Source organism: Bos mutus, chromosome 1, assembly GCF_027580195.1.
Source record: "Bos mutus isolate GX-2022 chromosome 1, NWIPB_WYAK_1.1, whole genome shotgun sequence".
NCBI classification, from domain to species: Eukaryota; Metazoa; Chordata; class Mammalia; order Artiodactyla; family Bovidae; genus Bos; species Bos mutus.
In genome coordinates this window covers 63,084,968-63,104,878 of record NC_091617.1, presented here as the reverse complement: position 1 = coordinate 63,104,878, position 19,911 = coordinate 63,084,968, and the positions used below count along the sequence as shown (strand labels likewise).

At 43.3% G+C, this 19,911-nt stretch overlaps 1 protein-coding gene across 5 annotated transcripts in view; it reads right to left on the bottom strand.

The window, feature by feature from the left end:
- Nucleotides 1-8,117: 8,117 nt before the first annotated feature.
- The window catches only part of UPK1B (uroplakin 1B), a 29,202-nt gene continuing 17,408 nt past the window's right edge, over nt 8,118-19,911 (bottom strand). For all 5 annotated transcript variants that reach the window (XM_070369869.1, XM_070369853.1, XM_070369846.1 and 2 more), the window contains 5 exons: nt 19,177-19,251; nt 18,373-18,495; nt 15,431-15,610; nt 10,761-10,844; nt 8,118-9,294 (listed from right to left, as the gene is read on the bottom strand). In XM_070369869.1, coding sequence (XP_070225970.1) covers nt 9,244-9,294; nt 10,761-10,844; nt 15,431-15,610; nt 18,373-18,495; nt 19,177-19,251 — 513 coding nt within the window. In that variant the 3' untranslated portion in view covers nt 8,118-9,243. The remainder of the gene's footprint in view (nt 9,295-10,760; nt 10,845-15,430; nt 15,611-18,372; nt 18,496-19,176; nt 19,252-19,911) is intronic.

The window sequence follows — 19,911 nt, the reverse complement described above, 5'->3', positions numbered from 1 at the left end:
GCTCTGTCTCGTGCATCAAACCTGGACTGGCGATCTGTGTCACATATGGTAATATACGTGTTTCAATGCTATTCTCTCAAATCATCCCACCCTCACCTTCTCCCACACAGTCCAAAAATCTGTTCTTGACATCTGTGTCTCATTTGCTGTCTCGCTTATAGGGTCATTGTTACCATCTTTCTAAATTCCATATATATGTGTTAATATATGTATTGGTGTTTTTCTTTCTGACTTACTTCACTTTGTATAATAGGCTCCAGTTTCATCCACCTCAGAATGGATTCAAATGCATTCTTTTTAATAGCTGAGTAATATTCCATTGTGTATATGTACCACAGCTTTCTTATCCATTCGTCTGCTGATGGACATCTAGGTTGCTTCCATGTCCTGGCTATTGTGAACAGTGCTGCGATGAACATTGGAGTATATGTGTCTCTTTCAATTCTGGTTTCCTCTGTGTGTATGCCCAGCAGTGGGATTGCTGGGTTGTATGGCAGTTCTATTTCCAGATTAAGGAATCTCCACACTGTTCTCCATAGTGGCTGTACTAGTTTGCATTCCCACCAACAGTGTAAGAGGATTCCCTTGTCCCCACACCCTCTCCAGCATTTATTGTGTGTAGACTTTTGGATAGTAGCCATTCTGACTGGCATGGAATGGTACCTTATTGTGGTTTTGATTTGCATTTCTCTGATAATGAGTGATGCTGAGCATCTTTTCATGTATTTGTTAGCCATCTGTATGTCTTCTCTGGAGAAATGTCTGTTTAGTTCTTTGGCCCATTTTTTGATTGGGTCTTTTATTTTTCTGGTCTTGAGCTGCATGAGCTGCTTGTATATTTTTGAGATTAATTCTTTGTCAGTTTCTTCATTTGCTATTGTTTTCTCCCATTCTGAAGGCTGTCTTTTCACCTTGCTCAAACACTTAGGGAAAAGTTTTTAAAGACAGGATGAGAGAGAGGGGTTGCAGTGTGTGGTCAGCTCATGGACATCCTTCTGACTCGTTGTTGGTAAGGTAATCAGGAGTCAGCATCATCAACCTTCTGGTTCCAACACATCGGGTGTCTAGGTGTTTGTGGGCAGCATAGAGTTAACTGCTTCCACCTGGTGGGTTTCAGTATCTGCAAAACAGCTCAAAGGACATGGTTCAGAATATTATCTATATAGTGCTTGAGGAGGAACTAAAACTCCTTGACTTCTTTTAATAGCTAAACTCTTATAATTTTATCTTTTTTTCCCCTCCCATTCTGTCTGCAGTTCTTCACTTCTCTGATTAAATTTTCTCTTTGGAACTCAGGGGAGACCTCGGAGGCTATAATTTCTGTACACACAAGAGGCAGGTGGAGGAAATGGAGGTGGGTTTCTTCCGGGAAGGCCCCATAGGGTCCTCCTTGGTTCCAGTTTGAGGCCTTCAGATGTATTCATGTGAGTAATCCTGCTGCTTAAAAGCAAACAGGTGAGACTCAGTCCTGTCTCCCTCCTGTCTTCAGCCTTCTGTCACTCTGGGCTGTTACGCGCACATCCTCCTTGTGAGCAGCTCCAGGCCTGTGCGGGTGCCTCTGCGCCTGGGTTCCTGGGCTGCATCGTGTTTTTGTCTTCATCCTCCCGTGTTTGCTTGTGATCACTGATGGGCACAGAAGGGCTGCCTCAGGCGCACACCTGGTTGGTGAGAGGATGGGAAGGGCTACAGCCAGAGCCCACGGCTCCTGAGGCCTTTGATTTTGGAAGGAGGGTGGGGCCGTGGCACTGATTTGGTACTGCTGAGCTTCCTGGGAGAGGGGTCGCGGTGTGGGAGGAACATCTAAGGAAGGTAATTGGAGATGGATGCTGGCTCAGAACACAAATAAGAATATTTTGTTCACCTAGGACAATGGGCACAAATAGTGTAGATGTTGGTGTTCTTGAGCACGTGTTACGCACCTGTGCCCGAGGGTTTCTCAATCCATCATCATATTATGACACTTAGTTGTTAAACTTCTACATGAAGTGTGCCAGCCAGTTAGTGTAAATAATATCCTTCCCAAGTAAGGTGAAGGAGGGCGTAGGAGGACCGGGGGCTTCCAGTAAAGACAGCAGGCAGCACCCGGGTGGGCTTCTCTGGTGGCTCAGTGGGAAAGCATCCGCCTGCCAATGAGGGAGACACAGGTTCAATCCCTGGGTCAGGAGGATCCCCTGGAAGAGGAAATGGCAACCCACTCCAGTATTCTTGCCTGGGAAAATCCCATCAGCAGAGGAGCCTGGCAGGCTACAGTCCATGGGGTTGCAAAAAGTGGGATACAACTTAGCGACTAAACAACAAACACCACCACCCAAGTGGAGAAGAAGAATTTGAAAGGAAAGTGCATTCTGTGGACATGACAGGTTTACCTCGGGCTGGCCTGGCTTACCTTTAACCCAGTAGGGAAAAGTAAAAGCTGTGTTTTTTCTTTATTTAGAAAAGAAATATTGTAATAATGGTTTTATTCCCCCCATACCCTCTTGTCTCTTCTGAAGAATCTTCCTCTAGCATTCCATACTGATTTTTAAAAATTGAAGTATAGTTGATTTACAATATTGTGTTAGTTTCAGGTGTACAGCAAGGTTTTGTTTTTTTTTTTCAGATTATATTCATTATGCGTTATTACAAGATACAGGTATCTTATGTGATACAGTAAATCTTTGTTGCTTATCTGTTTCATTTATAGTAGTTTGTTAATGATTTCTCAATTATAATCTTGTGCAGGCTGAACCTTTGTAATTGCCAGCTGCCTATGTTAGGGCCCTCCAGTTTGGAGGCTGTGGGTCCCTGGTCTTGGCTGGGGAAGGTAAAGGAAGAGAATGGTGTACGCAAGGAATTTGAGGATCCCAACTGAGAACAATTTCTCAGCCCATGGAAACAAAATACAATAGGTACAACGAGGAAACTCCCTATGTATTTTCTGCTATTAACAAGGCATCTGCATTTTTTTAAAGGTTGGAAACCACCATCCCATGCCTATTGGTGTTCTTCAGGTAATTCTTTCAACCAAGATAGCATGCAGGTCATTTGAAGGACTCGCTATGAAAGTTCTTGTGGTGGAAGATAGTTTTTTAAGACCTTTCTTTTCCCACTCTGCCTCTGTACCTGCACCAGGGGCTGGAGCCCATGACACAGGAGGCGTGTGGCTGCCTGCTTGCTCTGCCGGGAAGGTTGGCCTCAGAGGAGCCCAGCTTCCCCAGTTGCCTGCCCTTTGTTGTCATTTGCCACAAAGAGGCCAAGCTTTCTGAGTTTTGTAGATAAGACTACTGCACTTGCTGGGGATTATATGGGTGCAGTCTGTTTGGACACCACAAGTACTTGGAGAATGAACTGCTATAAAAGTTTTTATTGGTTTTTTTCTCACTTATACTACCACTCCTTTTTGTAGTGCTTTATGGTTTATAACATTTTTACACAAACTTTATTGATGCTCTTGAGTCAAGAGAAGTAGGGTAGAAGAGGATGTGGAGGTCCCTTTACACAATATTATCTCCATCTGGACCCCTCTTATTCTTTTTTTTTTAAGCCGTGCCACATGGCCTGTGAGATCTTTTTTCTCTGACCAGGGATTGAACCCAGGCCCCAGCAGTGAAAGCAAAGGGTCCTAACCACTGAACCTCCAGGGAATTCTCTGGACTTCTCTTATTCTTTAGGGAAGGTTTCTTATCTCTACATCCTTGTCCCAGCTGCTAGAGAAGTTTGGTTTCTTCTGGACTCAAAAGTATATTCCATTCTCACCTAGTCTCTAAACTTTTTCCCCTGATTCCCTCCCTGGTTTTTCTGCCCTTTTCCCACTCACTTCCATTCAAGCCCCTAGAGGGCTTGCTTTTTCCTGGGACCCCAACTGCTCTGAAGAGACTCTTGGGAGAGAGGAAAGACATTTTCTGCTAGACTAACAACGTCCACTTTCCTCAAGTCCTATGAGTATGTAGTCTCTCTCAAAAGCCATTAAGATGTCTCACAAAATGCAGGATATTCAGCGACACTTGCTAAGTTCTTCGCTCATCACGTTCCAAAAAGTTTTTTCAATTTTTTTCAAGATACTGCTCCTTAGTGTCTTAAGTGTTTAGACTATTGCCACCTTCATTAGCTTCAAATTCAGTTTGAAGACGATCTTATACCTGCTCAGAGGGCCAGACCAGTCTCTCAAAGATATTCACAGAGGAGGGGGCCTATTGGCCCCGAGGGAGTGCAGCTGTACACGTAAGCCTCCGTGGTTCCACTGGCAGCTGCTGAAATAGAAAACTCAAATAAGATTGAATCTTATGTACATATGTGGGGAGTGTGATGTGTGTGTGTGTGTGTGTGTGTGAGAGAGAGAGAGAGATTTGGGGCCGTGGGCCCAGAGGTTGGTGAAGGGTGGGACACAATAATTGAATGCTGGCTCTGTATTTCAATTTTCCTCAGTTTTTAAATTTTAACTTTCCAATAGTCTTATAGGTAAATATGTAGTACTGTAAAGAAAATGCAGATTCAAGTAACTTCCCAAAGTTGGTAAAAGGAAGAGAGAAAATTTGAACCCAAGTTTCTTGACTCCACTGTCTTGTTTGTCCCCACCAGAACACTCAGGAGATTATGAGATTTCTCTGTGAAGGCAGAAAGTGCAGAGATCTCCTTTGTATTGATGAGACTCTGGAATAATAATACACAATAATACAGGACTCTGGAAATAATATACAAAACTTGAGATGTACCCATTAAAATGCCTTATCTTGATGTCCTAGTACATTCTTTCACTACTGAGTAGGAGTTTTGCTGAAAAACTCTTAGAGCTATTGTTTGAGGGCCAGTGAATTTAGACCAGTATATTTGGTCAGTAAGCTTATCGCAGTGAATTGAAGTAACAAGATGTTAGTTGGCATGTGGGATTATGGGCCAAACAGAGATCTTCAGACCAGATTTATGGTATAACTTCCTGTTGGTATTTCTTACAGGCTGTTAGCTGTTCGAACACATACTTCTTGCTGAATCCTCCCAGTCCCCCGTGAGACCTGTCTTTCTGAAGCAGGTTCTAAGAGGCTGACTTGCCTGAGTCATGAAGTGCTGGGGTTGGGAGTCAGCTTTTTGACTCCAAGGCTCGTGTTCTTCACCACTTCACGGTAACAAAACAACAGATACACTCAGAGAGGAAACAAGGGTAGCCAGAGTTATTTGGAGACTGTCTATCTAAGGAAGCCCAGGGACACATCTGCAGATAAGTAAGTGGGATTCTGACTCATTGCAAAAGCTCTCGAGAACACACCATGGGGAACCTTGCGGTGTCTCAGGAAAAGGGAGTCAGACCAGGTCTTATCAGCATTTGGGTTTGGGGTGGGTCATCTGGGGAGGGTTTAACCAGCCGGACGTGCTCTGTAGTGGACGCTCTCAGAAAGCAGGGGCAGTTCTGTAATTGCGTATCGACACATTTTACCCACAGGGAAGGGCTGGTGGAAGAATAGAGCTGTAAGTATAAACACGTGGCAGTCACTTATTTTAGCCAAAAAAGGGTGTGTTTGGCATTTTGTGAGTGGCACAGTGACCTTATATCTTTGTGCTTGGACAGAATTATGAAGTGGCCTTGATTTGTCTCATTTCATGAGACATTATCTGAAGCTGATATTCTGGGAATTGTTTAGGTCTAGCAGGAGAATAGCAAGGCGTGGTTGTGAGCGCCAGGCTGGCTTCTGGAAGTCAGGGGTTGTCTTTTTTCGAGAGGGACTCAGGGTGGATACCACTAGAAAGAAAGTAGGGCATGGCAGCAACTTTCTGTTTAACCCCAGAAGTTGGCAATTTGTCTTATTTAAAGAAGATGTTTGCGTCTGTTTTTGGAGTTGTTTGGGGTCTTGGGGGAGGGTGATTTGGGAAAGGGTCTGGTAGCTATACACTTCTCAGCAATGCACGTTTTTCCAAGATGTTTTGGATCTACTCAGTAGATGTGGCCATTTGAGCTTTGTGATAAAAATGTCACATGTGAAAGCAAACTCAGTAGCTCACAACTAGTCTCCTCTGTGTTTCTTCTTTCTTTTAAAATTTTTATAATTTTTAATGTTTTGGCCACACTGTGTGGCATGTAGAATCTTAGTTCCCTCAGCCAGGGATCGAACCCCTGCCCCCTGCAGTGAAAGAGTGGAGTCCTAACCACTAGACTGCCAGGGAATTCCCTCTGCATTTCCTCTTTGATTGAGTCTCACATACAGGAGGTGATAAGGATCTGGGTGAGGTGAAGCAGAGAAGAGAAACTAGGCACAGGAGAGGAGACTGCTCATTCTATAGAAATGAGAAAGCAGCTTAGCTTCCAATTCCTCAACCACACAGCCTGGCTTGTCGGTCAGTCTGGTAGGGGTAGGAATTGGAGTGAAGTTAAGAGGAGGTTAAGAGGAGATTCAACTTTCAAACCCACGTGATGGTTGCTATTTCTTCTTTCCTTCATGGGTAGCCAGAAACTACCTGGTCTGCTGTGTAGATTAAGAGCAGTCCCTGTTTATTCCAGCTGATGTGGGAAAAACTTACAGGGCTAAAAAAAAAATGAGCTTCCTAATGTTCAGGGTGAACAGCCTGCCAGAAGCCTGAGTAACAGTCTGGGGAGGAGACGGGCAACCAAGGAACGCGTGTGTCTCCAGCCAGCAATCCAGAGCCCAGCTCTCCTGCTGTCGTCCCTCTCCCTGGACTGGTGGGGTGGGTGGGGGCCTTAATGAGACTGGTCTGGGTTCCCCCTGAACAGTGTGGCTTGGGTCTTGCTGTGAGCCCCACTTCCATCCCAGAAGGAAGAGGGGCAGGGTTTGGCTTCCAGGGCAGGTGGAGAGGGTGGACGCAGGAACTGGGTAGAGGAGCTGCTCTGAGGTTAAACTACAGAACCCAGTACTAGGAAATACAGAGTCCTGAATGGCTGGACTCGCTGCAGGGAAGCCCTCAGGCCCGGGTCTGTCTCAGCTGAAAGATGTGTCCTCCCCAGCTGCCAGGGGCTGAACACATTGAGTACTGGGCTCAGGATCTTACTTGGTAGGAGGCTATCTGGAGAGGGGGTGGTGGGTAATGACCAACTGAAGCCCATCCTTTTTCTAGTTACTTCTTGGTGGAGAAGGCAGGGGGTAAAATTTAATGAGCAGCCAGTGGGCCATCTTTCTCCACAATAGCTCTTTCCAGCTTGCATTCCTGCACTGGATTCTACCAACAAAAATCCATTTCAAGTTATTCAGGAAAAATCTACAGAGAAGATTAAGAGAGTGTGGACTAGCCATCACTCACACCTTAGTATGAAGTAGTTTACAAAAATGCTTTCCCTTAACCTAGCTGAGATCAAGTCACAAGGAGAATGGAATTTTGTAGGGAGAGAGAATTCTGAAGCTCTGAAGCCTTCGAGAGGGAAGGCAGGAGTGGGTCTGAGACAGGATTTGCTCAGGCTTGAGGGCACTGGGAAATCCAATTAGCGGCAAAAGAAAAACACACGTGAGAGAGGATGGAAAGGGAGATGGGAGAGGCGTTTCAAAGCTTTGCCCAGAGTAAAGCTTCTTTCTCTTCCTTTCTTCAAAAAGACCAGAGAGAAACTTCTCAGCCATGTGCAGGGGTCATTTATCTTGACACACCAAGCTCTATCCTGGAGAGGCAAGTGAGGCTGGGGAGGGGCAAGCTGGTGGTGTGTCATGACAGGAGCCTTTGACCCCTGTCTGGGGAATAGGCTCCTACTCCAGCTTTCCCACCCAGCTGCAGGCCAAGGTGCCATCCCCCCTGCTTTGTCCCTCCCTGCCCTGGGGCTCAGTCTGATGCACAAGAAAAGTCAAGGCCTGGGACCCGGCTACTGCATGGGAGTACCTGAAATGCCAGGTACATTTTCTTCATGGAGGGTTCGGCTGAGCAGTTGGAGTCAGAGATGCAGGGGGAAAGGATTTGAGGAGCAGCAGCCCCATTCCCACTTCTGGGTGAAGTGTAGTGGGAGCAAAATGTTAACAGAAACTTGAAAGTTCCAACAATTTAAATGTACGGTCGGATTACCCAGTATCCATGGGAAGCCATACCATACTGCATTTTCCATCTCCTAAACTTTAATTCCCGTGAGCCTCCTAAGCTCTTCTGTTGGAAAACCCATTTTGCTAGACTCATACATGACCAATTATGACAGTGCTAAAAAGAAAAGGAAGTGAACATATTTAAAACTCTCTTTATTTATATAAAGACAAATGTTGTTATAAGAAATTCCTTCAGGATCACAAAAGGAAACAGATCAGAAGAAAAATATTTTGCAGTGCACAAATCACCCTAAATCACCTAAGTAACAGCTGGCTTGCTTCTTCCCTGTTGGAAAGCAGTTTTAGGTTGAAGGTGGTAAATGTGTAACAGGTCTCTCCTTTGTCCCAAAAGTTCACGTACTTTTAATTAGTGGGAGAATTGAGGTTACCAGCATGAATTACTCTGCAGTGTCTGAGAGGAAATTTCAACCACTGTTTGTTCAAGATCAGGCCTTGTCTTGGATAATAAAGGGTTCCCAAGCTAGCTTTAAGAGAATCACTTGAGTCTGTAGGTGGGAGCCACCATAGAACAAAGGCAAAAGATATGTTTCAGCAGTCTTCTCCTTAGTTCTCTCACTGGGACAATACTGACACAATGAAAGCCTTTGCTGCTGCTGCTGCTAAGTCGCTTCAGTCGTGTCCGACTCTGTGCGACCCCATAGATGGCAGCCCTCCAGGCTCCTCCATTCCTGGGATTCTCCAGGCAAGAACACTGGAGTGGGTTGCCATTTCCTTCTCCAATGCATGAAAGTGAAAAGTGAAAGTGAAGTCGCCCAGTCGGGTCCGACTCTTTGCAACCCCATGGACTGCAGCCCATCAGGCTCCTCCGTCCATGGGATTTTCCAGGCAAGAGTACTGGAGTGGGGTGCCATCGGGGTACCTTTAGAAAACAGTGAGAAATACAGGCAGATTTGCTGTCCCAATACAGACTTGGCTTGCAGTATAACACAGGTTCCTAGGAATGTCTTTATGCCCCCACATTAAAAATAAACAAAGATGGGAATAGTTATTATCTACTATCCTAAATCCTCCCTTTCCTACAGTCTATAACAATGTTGCAGAATCCTAGATCAGGGTGAAAACACATGTGCTGAAAATTTCAGGAGTCTGAGAGCTTAAAGGAACCCCATACCAACTGACTTGGCAATGTGAGGAAGAATGCGTAAGTTCCCGGGCAGCACAAAGGTAGAACATTAGGAGACAGCATTTCCAGCACCAAATCCAAAGTCACTGTGGGGAGTGGTATGGTGCATACACTTCATTCTTAATAGTCAATTCTGCTCCAGTAGAACATGGTACCCAGGAGAACCCAGAACTAGAATACAAGAAAAAGAAAAATAAATAAGGAATTGTTCTAGAAACATTGTAGTTGGGGGGAAAATTATGTTAGGTTCATTCAAGCCTAGGTGACACTGGATTGTTAAGAATAATCTTGCCTTAAGCGTCACAGGGGCAGAGGTGCCTGCGTCCATCCTGCTACATGCATTGCGGGTGGATTCTTTACCGACTGAGCACCATGGAAGCTTATCCTGTCATGCAGTGAACCAGTATCTTCCCAAATGACCAGTCATGAATGGGTAAAAGATTTGTGCAAATTGCAAGACACACCAATGTAATGTACTTTAATGTAACAGAGTCCTAAAAGTTCTTTGACGAAGTTTCAGATTTCATATTGCAACCAACCTTTGAGAAACTACTACTACTTGGCCAGTTTTCGGTAGTGCCAAAGAAGAATATTCAGTTATTTTCGGACAAGGCTACCAAAATATTCCTCTTTTTTTTTTCAACTACATATCAGTGTGTAGGATGGATCTCCTTCAAATCTTTCAATGTAAGCAACATATATAACAGATTAAATGAAGATGAAATATGGGAAGCCAACTCTCTTCAGTAAAAGCCAGACATTGAAGAGACTTCCAAAAATGTAAAAAAATGAATGCTACTTTTGTCACTTTCTGTCTGAGAAAATAGTCTTTTTTTTCCCACAGAAATATATTGTTCACAGTAACATGAAATAGTTTGTTATTGCTATTTTAAATGAATTAACACATATTTTAAAAAATTCTGTGTTAATTTGTAACAAGGTTAGTTGGTTAATTTTCCCCATAGATAAAAAGTTTTTGGAGTCCTCAGTAATTTTTGAGAAAGTGAAAAGGGGTTCTGAAACCAAAAGTTTGAGACTGCTTCCTGAATGCAAGGGTCTTAATCCTGACAGCAAATTAGAATCATCTGGAAAATTAAAAAAAAAGACCTGGGTCTTTCCCCTAAATCAACTGAAATCTGAATCTCAGAGGTTGGGGCTCAGGTATGCACCCCTCCAGCTCCTCCATGAGGTGTAATGTGCAGTTAGGACTGAGACCCACTGTTATACCCTCCTTGCTGCATGTGCATCAGATAAGATGAGCAGAAGGACCAGGGGAGACTGGTGAAGGCAGCCCTTTGTAAGGAGGGAGGCAGGTGAGGGTTGGGCAGGAGGCATCTAGAGAAATGATAGTCTTTGATATCTACTTGTAATGAATTTACAAGATCTAGAGAGATGGAGAAGATGCAAGTACACCCCAGTCAGCCAGAGAAGGAGCTGGTTGGTAGAGGAGGCTCACGCCTACCTCCCCCCGGAAATTCACTGTCCTTCCCCTGGTGCCAGCACCCTGCTGACAAGCCCCCAGGTCTGAGCTCTTGTTTCTAGACAGTCTGGTGTGGTTGAGTTAACCAGGGACACTCTCGAGGTCTCTCATCATCACTATCCTCTCAGAAATAAAACATGCGATGGGAAATACTCACAGTCCAACAGAGAATGGCAAATCCAAACCATGCAACTCCCCAGGCATGTCGGTTCATTGGTCCAGAGATCAGCTCATAGCAGCCCTGGAGAGGAGTGGGCGATTCCACATCAGCGTGAAAGGGACGAGAAAAAAGAGGTAAAAGATGGTGGGAAGGTGATTTGAATCAACGCCAGCCCAAAGTCCAGTTTAACATGACCAGGCTATTTCTATATCTCCGTGGACAGCCAGGTATTAACTGTGCTCTACCGAAGAAATAGGAATAATCCTGATGAACAACTATTCTATATCATATTTATTCTGTTTCTTTTCATTTGATCTAACTAACCAAGGTGCTGCTATTTTAGAAAACGTTTTCTCATATTGAATATGTGGCAATGTAAAGTATTCTTAATAAAATTTGAGCTTTTTTTTCTCTCCCCAAAGATTTTATTGGTGACCTGTTTGAAGGCAGAGTCACTTTTTGATTTTTCAATAAAAGTGCTTCTAGTTAATGAGAATTAGATGTTTTGTTTTTTAATCATTAAAGGAACTCCTATACAGTGCTTTCTGAATTCTCATTTGACATTGTATTCACCATATCTTTACAGGATTCTAGAAGAGCCACCATGTGTGGGCGAAAGAGTGATTCATTTTTTACTCATCGAGTCATTCATTCATTCACGTATGCCATAATCTGGTTAGTTTTATACGTAGCACATTCTGTCCTACTCTCTATGCAAAGTGCTGGAGTAATACATGTAATGCATGTAATACATAGTAATGCATAGGGCTAGACCTGCCATCGGAGTGGCCTCTGCTAAAGCCCTTGAAATCACAGGAATGCCTAGGAAATGCAATGACCAGATTGGTTTTATGAACTACTGAGATCTAGATAGAAATGTCTTTGAAAGGCTGACCTTGAAGTTTAGGCCCTGCCCAGTGTCTACAGTCCTTTCAGACCCTGTCCCAGTCTCCTGTTCATCCACTCCCGTGCCCTGGCTTTGCTAAATATGCCTTGATTTCTGTTCATTTACCCTACTTCATCTACCTGACACCTCCATTCACCTTGATGCTCAGATGAGTCTTGGAATTATCCTTAATTGTTTTTCTCTTAAGCACATCTGTTTGGATTTAGAATACACTTCAAATCCAAGCATGTATTACTTCCTACCACCACCGTGGGCCGCCGTGGCCTCACTCCAGGGTTCCTACAGTCTTCTGCTCGCTGGTTTCCCTGAGGCCCAAGCCCACCCTTGGCACCCTACTAGTTTTCATACAGTGCCAGAGGGGTCCTAGTAAAACATGTCGGATCACTTCGCCTTCTGAGCAGGAGCTCAGACCCTCTGAAGGTTTCCCACCACCTTAAGATGAAATTCTAAGCCTCACGACGGCCTGTGAGGTGCTGTAGGATATGGCCCTGCCTCTGTCTGTGGCCCCAGCCACCGCTAGCAGAAGCTGTCTCACTGCAAAGCTTGGGCTCAGGGCTCCTTAGTTGCAAGACCATTTCAAAGCCCTGTACCTAATTTTGTATTTGTAGTCTGCAAAAGCATTTATATTGTTTTTCCAAAGGAGAATACCTTCCCACCAATCTGAAAAGCTTTAGGCCCTAAGAAATCTACCTTCTTCACTCCTGCTGTTCTTCACTCGATCTGGCCTTGCCAAATGGATTGCCTTGAGAGCCCCCACCTCAGGGCCTCTTCACTTGCTACCTCCTTTGTTCAGAACTCTCTTCAATTTCCTTTAATTGAGGATCTCCTTTCCTCACTTAATTCAGAACTCTGTGCAAGTATCTTAATGAAGCCTTTCCTGACAACCAGAGAAAACTCTCTCCCCATCATTTTCTGTATCTTTATCCTGCTTTATTTCTGCTCATAGCACTTACCACTACCTGGTACTGATCGTGTACTGGTTTGGTAACTTGTTTGTGGTCTGTCTCCCATGCTACAGTGCAAGCTCTATGAGGGCATGGGCTTTATCTTGCTCCTTATTGAATCTCTAGAACCTAGAACAAGAGCCTGGCGCAAAGTTGGCACCTGGTTAGGATGAAGAGAACATGATAGAAAGTAATAACTACGATGATGTTATTTGTGACTCACTTGATGCTTCACAAACACTCTTCTATCCATCTCTCACTTGGTCCCCCTGACAATCCTGGGAGGCGGTCATTTGTCCAGCAAAGTGTTTAAAAGCCCACTTATGCCAGGTGCCAGGCTCCAGGCTGGGGATTCAACTGTGACAAGGCGGAAATGAGTCTTGCCCTCGTGAAGCTTACAGACAAAATCCCAGGTTTTCACCCCTTCTCATTTAGTGCCTTTCATGATGCCTTTTTCTCATTGTAGCGGTGCTTTCCTTCATCTTCCTTAGCTCCATCATAATGTTCTTGAGGTGTAGTGAATCAGAATTTGCACATAGCATTTTGGGGGGCAGATGAACCATGATGTAAGAATGTATGTATTTGCATCTGACATGCTATGTGACATTCTGGTGGGTTTCTATTACTACTACCCTTTTGATAATGCCCCTCATTTTGTTAGCCTTTCTTTGTGAATTGCAGATCTCACAAAGCTGTTGGATTGCCTCAAAACTGGGTTGTTCGGTTTTAAGTGAAAATAAAAGATACATTTTTCATTTTCATCAAGAATTTCATTGAAAAATGTATTTATTAAGTGAGTGAACTTTCTGGCCAGCCCAATACAATGTGGTCAGTACAATTTGACCACCTAGCAAACATTTATTGATGCCTGTTTTGTGCCAGGCATTATGCTAAGTACTGAGATACAGAATTGAATGATGCATGGCCCTCAAGGAGACTAATAGAAAAAACAGGCTTACAAGCAAATACTTATTTTTCAAGGTATCAGCTGCAATAATAGAAGTAAAGTATATGAGGTACTGGGTGGCATACTTTGCTTTGTGGAAAGGGAGTGCTATAGGAGAATTAGCAGGACCTGTCACTTGGAGAGAGTGGTGGTGTGTGGGAATCTGGGAGATCAGAGAAGGGAGAATCAGGAGGAAAGTGTAGATAAGAGATTTAGTCAGGGGTGAGTGAGGGGGATTGAGAAAGTAGGAGCACAGGGAGCCAGACAGAGAGGAATTTCAGAATGCAGGACTTGGGTGCGAGAGCATGATTGAATGACGTGAATGTGTAGTCGTGGTGTAGCTAGTGGGTGGAGGAGGTGGTAAGGCCAAGGACTGTTAGGGAAGGTGAGACAAAAGTGTCAAAAGGAGGGTAGAGTTCCCTCATTACTAAATATTCTATGTGTAAGGGAAAATGACGTGGCTATGAAATAAACCATTTTTTTAATGGCAAACCTCCTTTTTGGTCTCTTTCAAAGACATGATCAGTGTGTATGGAATTACAGTCCAATCAAGATATATCTGCATGGGCTAGTTCCAAGGTTGAAATGTTAAAAGCATTTTATCATTCTTCAAAGTGATCATTATATTGCATATTGTGATTATAGGCAATATATTAAAATTTTTTTAGCAGTCTGAATATAATTAAGATGATACCAAAACAATGTTGCTGAAAGGCTAAGTGAGAGTTTCTTTGAACAACTCTACAACACAATCTGTATCACTCCCATGTCCTTTTCTGGGATAATGCAACCAATCCTAGTCCAGGTACCCTTCCAGAGGCGGCGGTGGGGGGTGGTGTTAAGGGCGGGTAGGAGGGAGGCCTGATGACCAGCAGTGCATTGTCCTTCATTCTGAAAGTACATATTATTTCATCTGAGACTGAAGAGTCTGGCATTTCTCAATTACTTAATCTACTGGCACACAGCTAGCTTTGCTCGAAGTGGTAACTGGCACAGCAGTGTAAGCATTTTAGAGGCTGACTTCAAGTATATGAGGATTCTCTTCGGGGGTTTTTGGGATGATCACCAAGTTCCTCCTTGGCTTAGAGTCTGGGCTCTGCAGCCAGGCTGCTAGCATTTGAATCCTGACTCTTCTACCTGCCAGCCGCATGACCTGGGCTAGGCCCTTATTAGTATCTCTATATCTTAGTTCCTCTTCTGTAAAATAGGGATCAAAGTGGCACTACCTGCTGAGCCTTAAATGAATTAATATCTGTATGGCACTTAGAAGAGTGTCTGGTATTTGATAAGTACTCAGTAAATGTTAGTTTTCATGATCATCATATCATTCTCATCAGGCTGGAAACACTTTTTCAAAAACCAATTGTATGTAAACCACCTTTTACCCAAATCACCAATCGAATGTTTCAGGAAGACTATCCCTGCTTACCACTGAGTAAGGAAGGGGATACATCATTACTGCATCTACCCGCAGCAATCGCCATTGCTTTGGAACTGGGAAAATGTTCCTTTTGTATGTCATCTTTTTCAATTTACATTTTGCAAAAATAGAGCAAATCTTTGTTTGATGTAAATATTTTTTCAAAATACTAATTCTATACATTGTACAAATAGTTTTCATTTAAATAAAATTGGATTTTGCTATTGCAATTCTCATGTTCTGTTCATTTCATCAAAATGTAAATTTTCCTAGATCAGCCCTGGATTAGCATTTACATTTTATTAACAGAGAAGGAAATAGTTAACATGAGGTTTAGGAAAAAGGATGCAGAATTCCTTAATGAGAGACTATTACCTACAGTTAACTAGTATTTTCTTCATGAAGAGCAGATAAACCTTCTGGCAGGTCTTGGGTAGAACAAGGACTCACCTGACTGTGGTAGTATCCAGGCACTCCTAGTTTGCAGGCGTCCAGGTTGAGAGGTTCTTTAAGGCTGTTCATAACACAGCATTGACGAGGCCAGGGGTAGTCAGCATCGCTGTTCTCAGTCCGGAAGGCAGAGGTGTATTTCTGCCAGTCTGATGGGCCATTTACACCACAGCAATTGTCCTGTCAGCACACGAGATACAAAATTCTCTTCCATGATCCTTGACAAAACCACCAATGTAGCAACTGAGATTTCGTGGAGAAAAAAGAGATGGAAAGTGTACCCTATTTACTGTTTACTAAAAATCTACAAATGAAAGCTGAAGGTATTTTTAAGGTATTACATTTTAGAGTTTGCAAAATACATTTATATTTACTACTTTACTAGCCATTCATGAGCTCTGTGCTGGTGCTGCTGCTGCTAAGTCGCTTCAGTCATATCCGACTCTGTGCAACCCCATAGACGGCAGCCCACCAGGCTCCCCCATCCCTGGGATTCTCCAGGCAAGAACACTGGAGTGGGTTGCCATTTCCTTCTCCAATGCATGAGTGAGAAGTGAAAGTGAAATCGCTCAGTCGTGTCCGACTCAGCGACCCCATGGACTGCAGCCTACCAGGCTCCTCCATCCATGGGATTTTCCAGGCACGAGTACTGGAATGGGGTGCCATTGCCTTCTCTGAATGAGCTCTGTAGCTTTCGGCAAATTAAACTTTCCAAGCCTCATTTTCCTTAACTGCAAAACTGGGACAGATGGAGTACCTAACTCCTAAGCTTGTGAAGATTAAATTAGCTAATACCTTTAATGTGTTTACACAGCCCCTGGGCTCTAGTAAACCTTTAATAAATGTTAATCATTTTTAGTATCTTGATATAATAAGGTGAGAGAGTTATAATTATTCTCATGTTACATATGAGCAAATGGAGAATCAGAAAATTAAAATTTTTGTGGTGAAGAAATTATGAGAAATTCTTCTTGTTTTACTTTCCTATTTTTAAAAAACTCTTTCTGGAGCAATTACGTATTATTTTTACAATGGGAGAAAATAAACTAGAAAAAAACAACCAAAGCCTAGTGGCACATGGTTATGCGTCTACATAGGAGAGAAAGGGCACTTAATACACGGCTCACGGCCACGTGGTTATGCCTCTACATAGGAGAGAAAGGTCACTTAATACATAGCTCGTGGCCACGTGGTTATGCCTCTACATAGGAGAGAAAGGTCACTTAATACACGGCTCACGGCCACGTGGTTATGCCTCTACATAGGAAAGAAAGATCACTTAATACATAGCTCATGACAGTCTGGATAGAATTGAGGATAGAGGAGAAGACACATTTCATATCACCTTCCTTCCTTTTTATAAAATCTGCAAAAATGTTTCAAGGGAAGGAATTAAAACTGTGCCATCTCTCAACTTTTAGGACAAATATATTCAGCAAACTTGGTAATAAAACAACTACCTTAAAAGCATGTCCTGTTTTGGCACTGGATTATGGAAAATATCTCACCAAAGAAAGTAGTCATTCTGTAATTTGACGTGAGTATTTTGAGGGGAAATGATTAAATTTGAACCAGACTTGTTTCAGACTAGACTTTAAAAGTTGGAAAGTGGATCTTTCAAAAGTGTGACCATTCACATTTTCATTTGAAAAGCTTAGTTCTTTGCTAATTGAGTGGGGAAAAAAAAATGCTTGACCTCTAGTCAGAACAGTGATAGGAAATGAGGAAGTGACCAAGACATCGGAGGTCCTAATGGGCTAAAAAACCGCAGAACAGGAATATTAGACTAAATGAAGGAAATTTTAGAAGATAGAGTGTAAAGAGAGTTCAAAGAAGGGGTGGAGGCTATAAGAAGTTTGCTGATGATGGACTGGGAAACAGTGGAAGTTGGTTGGGAAGGGGGACAGGGCTGTACAGAGTTGGGTCAGATAAGGGCATACGCAGGAGATAAGTATGTACATTCTTACAGCCACGTGGGTATGATAATGGGTATTCTGCAAGACTTGTGCTTTTGATGGTATTTGAGGTAACTTTGGATATAAGGCTATGATTGCCAGTTAGAAAAAATTGGCTGATCAAGTCTAGAATAGGACTAGCCCAAAGGTGTGAAAAGGCACTCAGTCAGTAAGATAGATAATAATTTCCACTTGAGTTCACTGTGGGGCGGAGGCAACATTTTCTTAATAAGTGATGTCTGAGTTCTAAGAAGCAGAGCATATGAGTAATCTACATTTCTTTTACTCCTATAAATGGAAGTGAATCAACATCACAGTTTAAAACAGAATATAGATCTAAGGGTTCACTGAGTCATATGTCCCTGCCAGTAAATGAGAGGAAACAGATGAACTTGCTTATGTCAAGTTTCTCCTTATTTTTAATTTTTCTTTATTGGGTGCATCAGATCTTAGCTGCGGCACATGGAGTCTTTGTGGTGTCATGCAGGATCTTCTGTGGCAGTGCACGGACTTTCTAGTTGTGGCACTCGGGCTCAGTAGTTGCTGTGGGCAAGCTCAATTGTTCTGTGGCATGTAGGATCTCAGCTCCCCGACCAGGGATTGGACCTGTGTCCTCCACATTGCAAAGTGAAAGTTGTTCAGTTGTATCTGACTCTTTGCGACCCCATGGACTAGTCCATGGAATTCTCCAGACCAGAATACTGGAGTGGGTTGCCATGCCCTCCTCCAGGGGATCTTCGCAACCCAGGGATCAAAGCCAGGTCTCCTTCATTGCAGGCAAATTCTTTCCTGTCTGAGCTACCAGGGAAGCCCACACATTGCAAGGTGGAGTCTTAACCACTGGAATGCCAGGGAAGTCTCTCAAGTCTTTTTTGAAGGAGGCCCCTTTGGAGGCTGTGGTCCCCATACTTTGACTTCACTCCTAACCACCCGTACACCTTGGATACTGGTTCAGGTACAAAAGGGGGTCTCCCCAGCAGGTATTACCTGGAGCATAAGTCTGTCCCAGGTCTTGGTGACTCCATTGTTTTTCCATTGGTCATCATTGTTTGGAGGACTGTTGTTTTGGTATCTCTCCAGCATCTGCTTCAGGAAGAGGTTGGGTGTGAACTATGGAGGGAGGAGGCAACACAAGAGGAAGAGTTAGCATATTAATCCTCAAGGAGGCAAAGTGATGTTTAGCCTGTGGCTGGGGGCACTGAACATTATCTCCTAAATAAAACTGAGCTCAGAGGCTGGGGTGGGGGTTGGGATTGGGTGTGAGGTTGTTCCGGGTGGCTGAAGCGCCTGTGTGGGGAGAAGACTCCCATCTCCAAACACATCCCAATGAAACCCAGGTGGACAGGCATTGGAGGGTGACCTAAGCCAGGGAACGGAGAAAGGAAAGAAAGCAGGATGCTGACTTAGGAAGATGTCTTAGATACAGTGGATTACTGATCATCCTGGTGGAAGGCCTGTGGCTGTGGCAGAGTGGTGAAGGGCATGGCAGTGCAAGCTTGGGCCCTGGACATGGCCTGGACTCAGGATTCCTCTCTTTCATTTACCAGCTGTGTAACCTTGGACAAATTACTTTTTAAGTCTCATTTTCTTTTTATCTATAAAATGACAATAGTGTTAATACCTATTTCAGAGGGTTATTGTGAGGAGAAGAATTATGTATTTATTATGAATATGCATATTACGATGCCTGGTGCAGGGTAAGGACTTAATGCATGTCAGTTATTGTATTGTTATCATGGTAATGATGACTCATACAGTCGTTTCTGCTCCACTTTGGGAGGTTGTACTCACAAAGTCTCGTTGTGTTGCTGCTGTGATACAAGATGCCACTTCAAAAGCATATACAATAAACATCAGGATGAAATACTGGAAAGGAAACAAATGGAATTAAAAAATTCTGTCTACTTCCAAAGAATTTTTTTAAACAAATAATTATTATGCTTTCTGTAGCACATTTGCCTAAATATAATTATGCAATCATTTACACAATTATTCAACAAACCCTCACTGAACAGTGATTGGAGCCAGACTTGGTGCTAGGTTCTTTTTTTTTTTTTTTTTTGGTACTAGGTTCTAATCAGCTCAAGTCCCTTCTTTCCCCAGAGAATAGAAGACTGTTGAATACAGAGCTTTCTCAGTTCAGCACCTTGTATTTCCATTTAAACTGGGGAAAAACACACAAGAAAATGAGCTGGTGTTTCTGTGTGTTCATTTAATGGCTGGCAACAGAGTCCTAGTGTATCAGACACTAGGTAGAGCCTCCTAACTTCCCTCTCTTTGGGGAATATCTTTATGGTTTACTGAAGATTTAGGATTACTGGGGACACAAAAGCTGAATAGGGCCATGTTTAACATCTATCCTGCCTCCTGACAATGTCCAGTCTTATCAGAGAGGAACAGGTTCTACCTAGTGCCTGATACACCCACTGATGTATCTTCTTGATAGCACCTTCTCTCACCTCCCACCCTAGTTGCATCAGGTCAGTTGAGTAAAACAGCATATTGTGTGTTTTGTTGTGTGTGTGT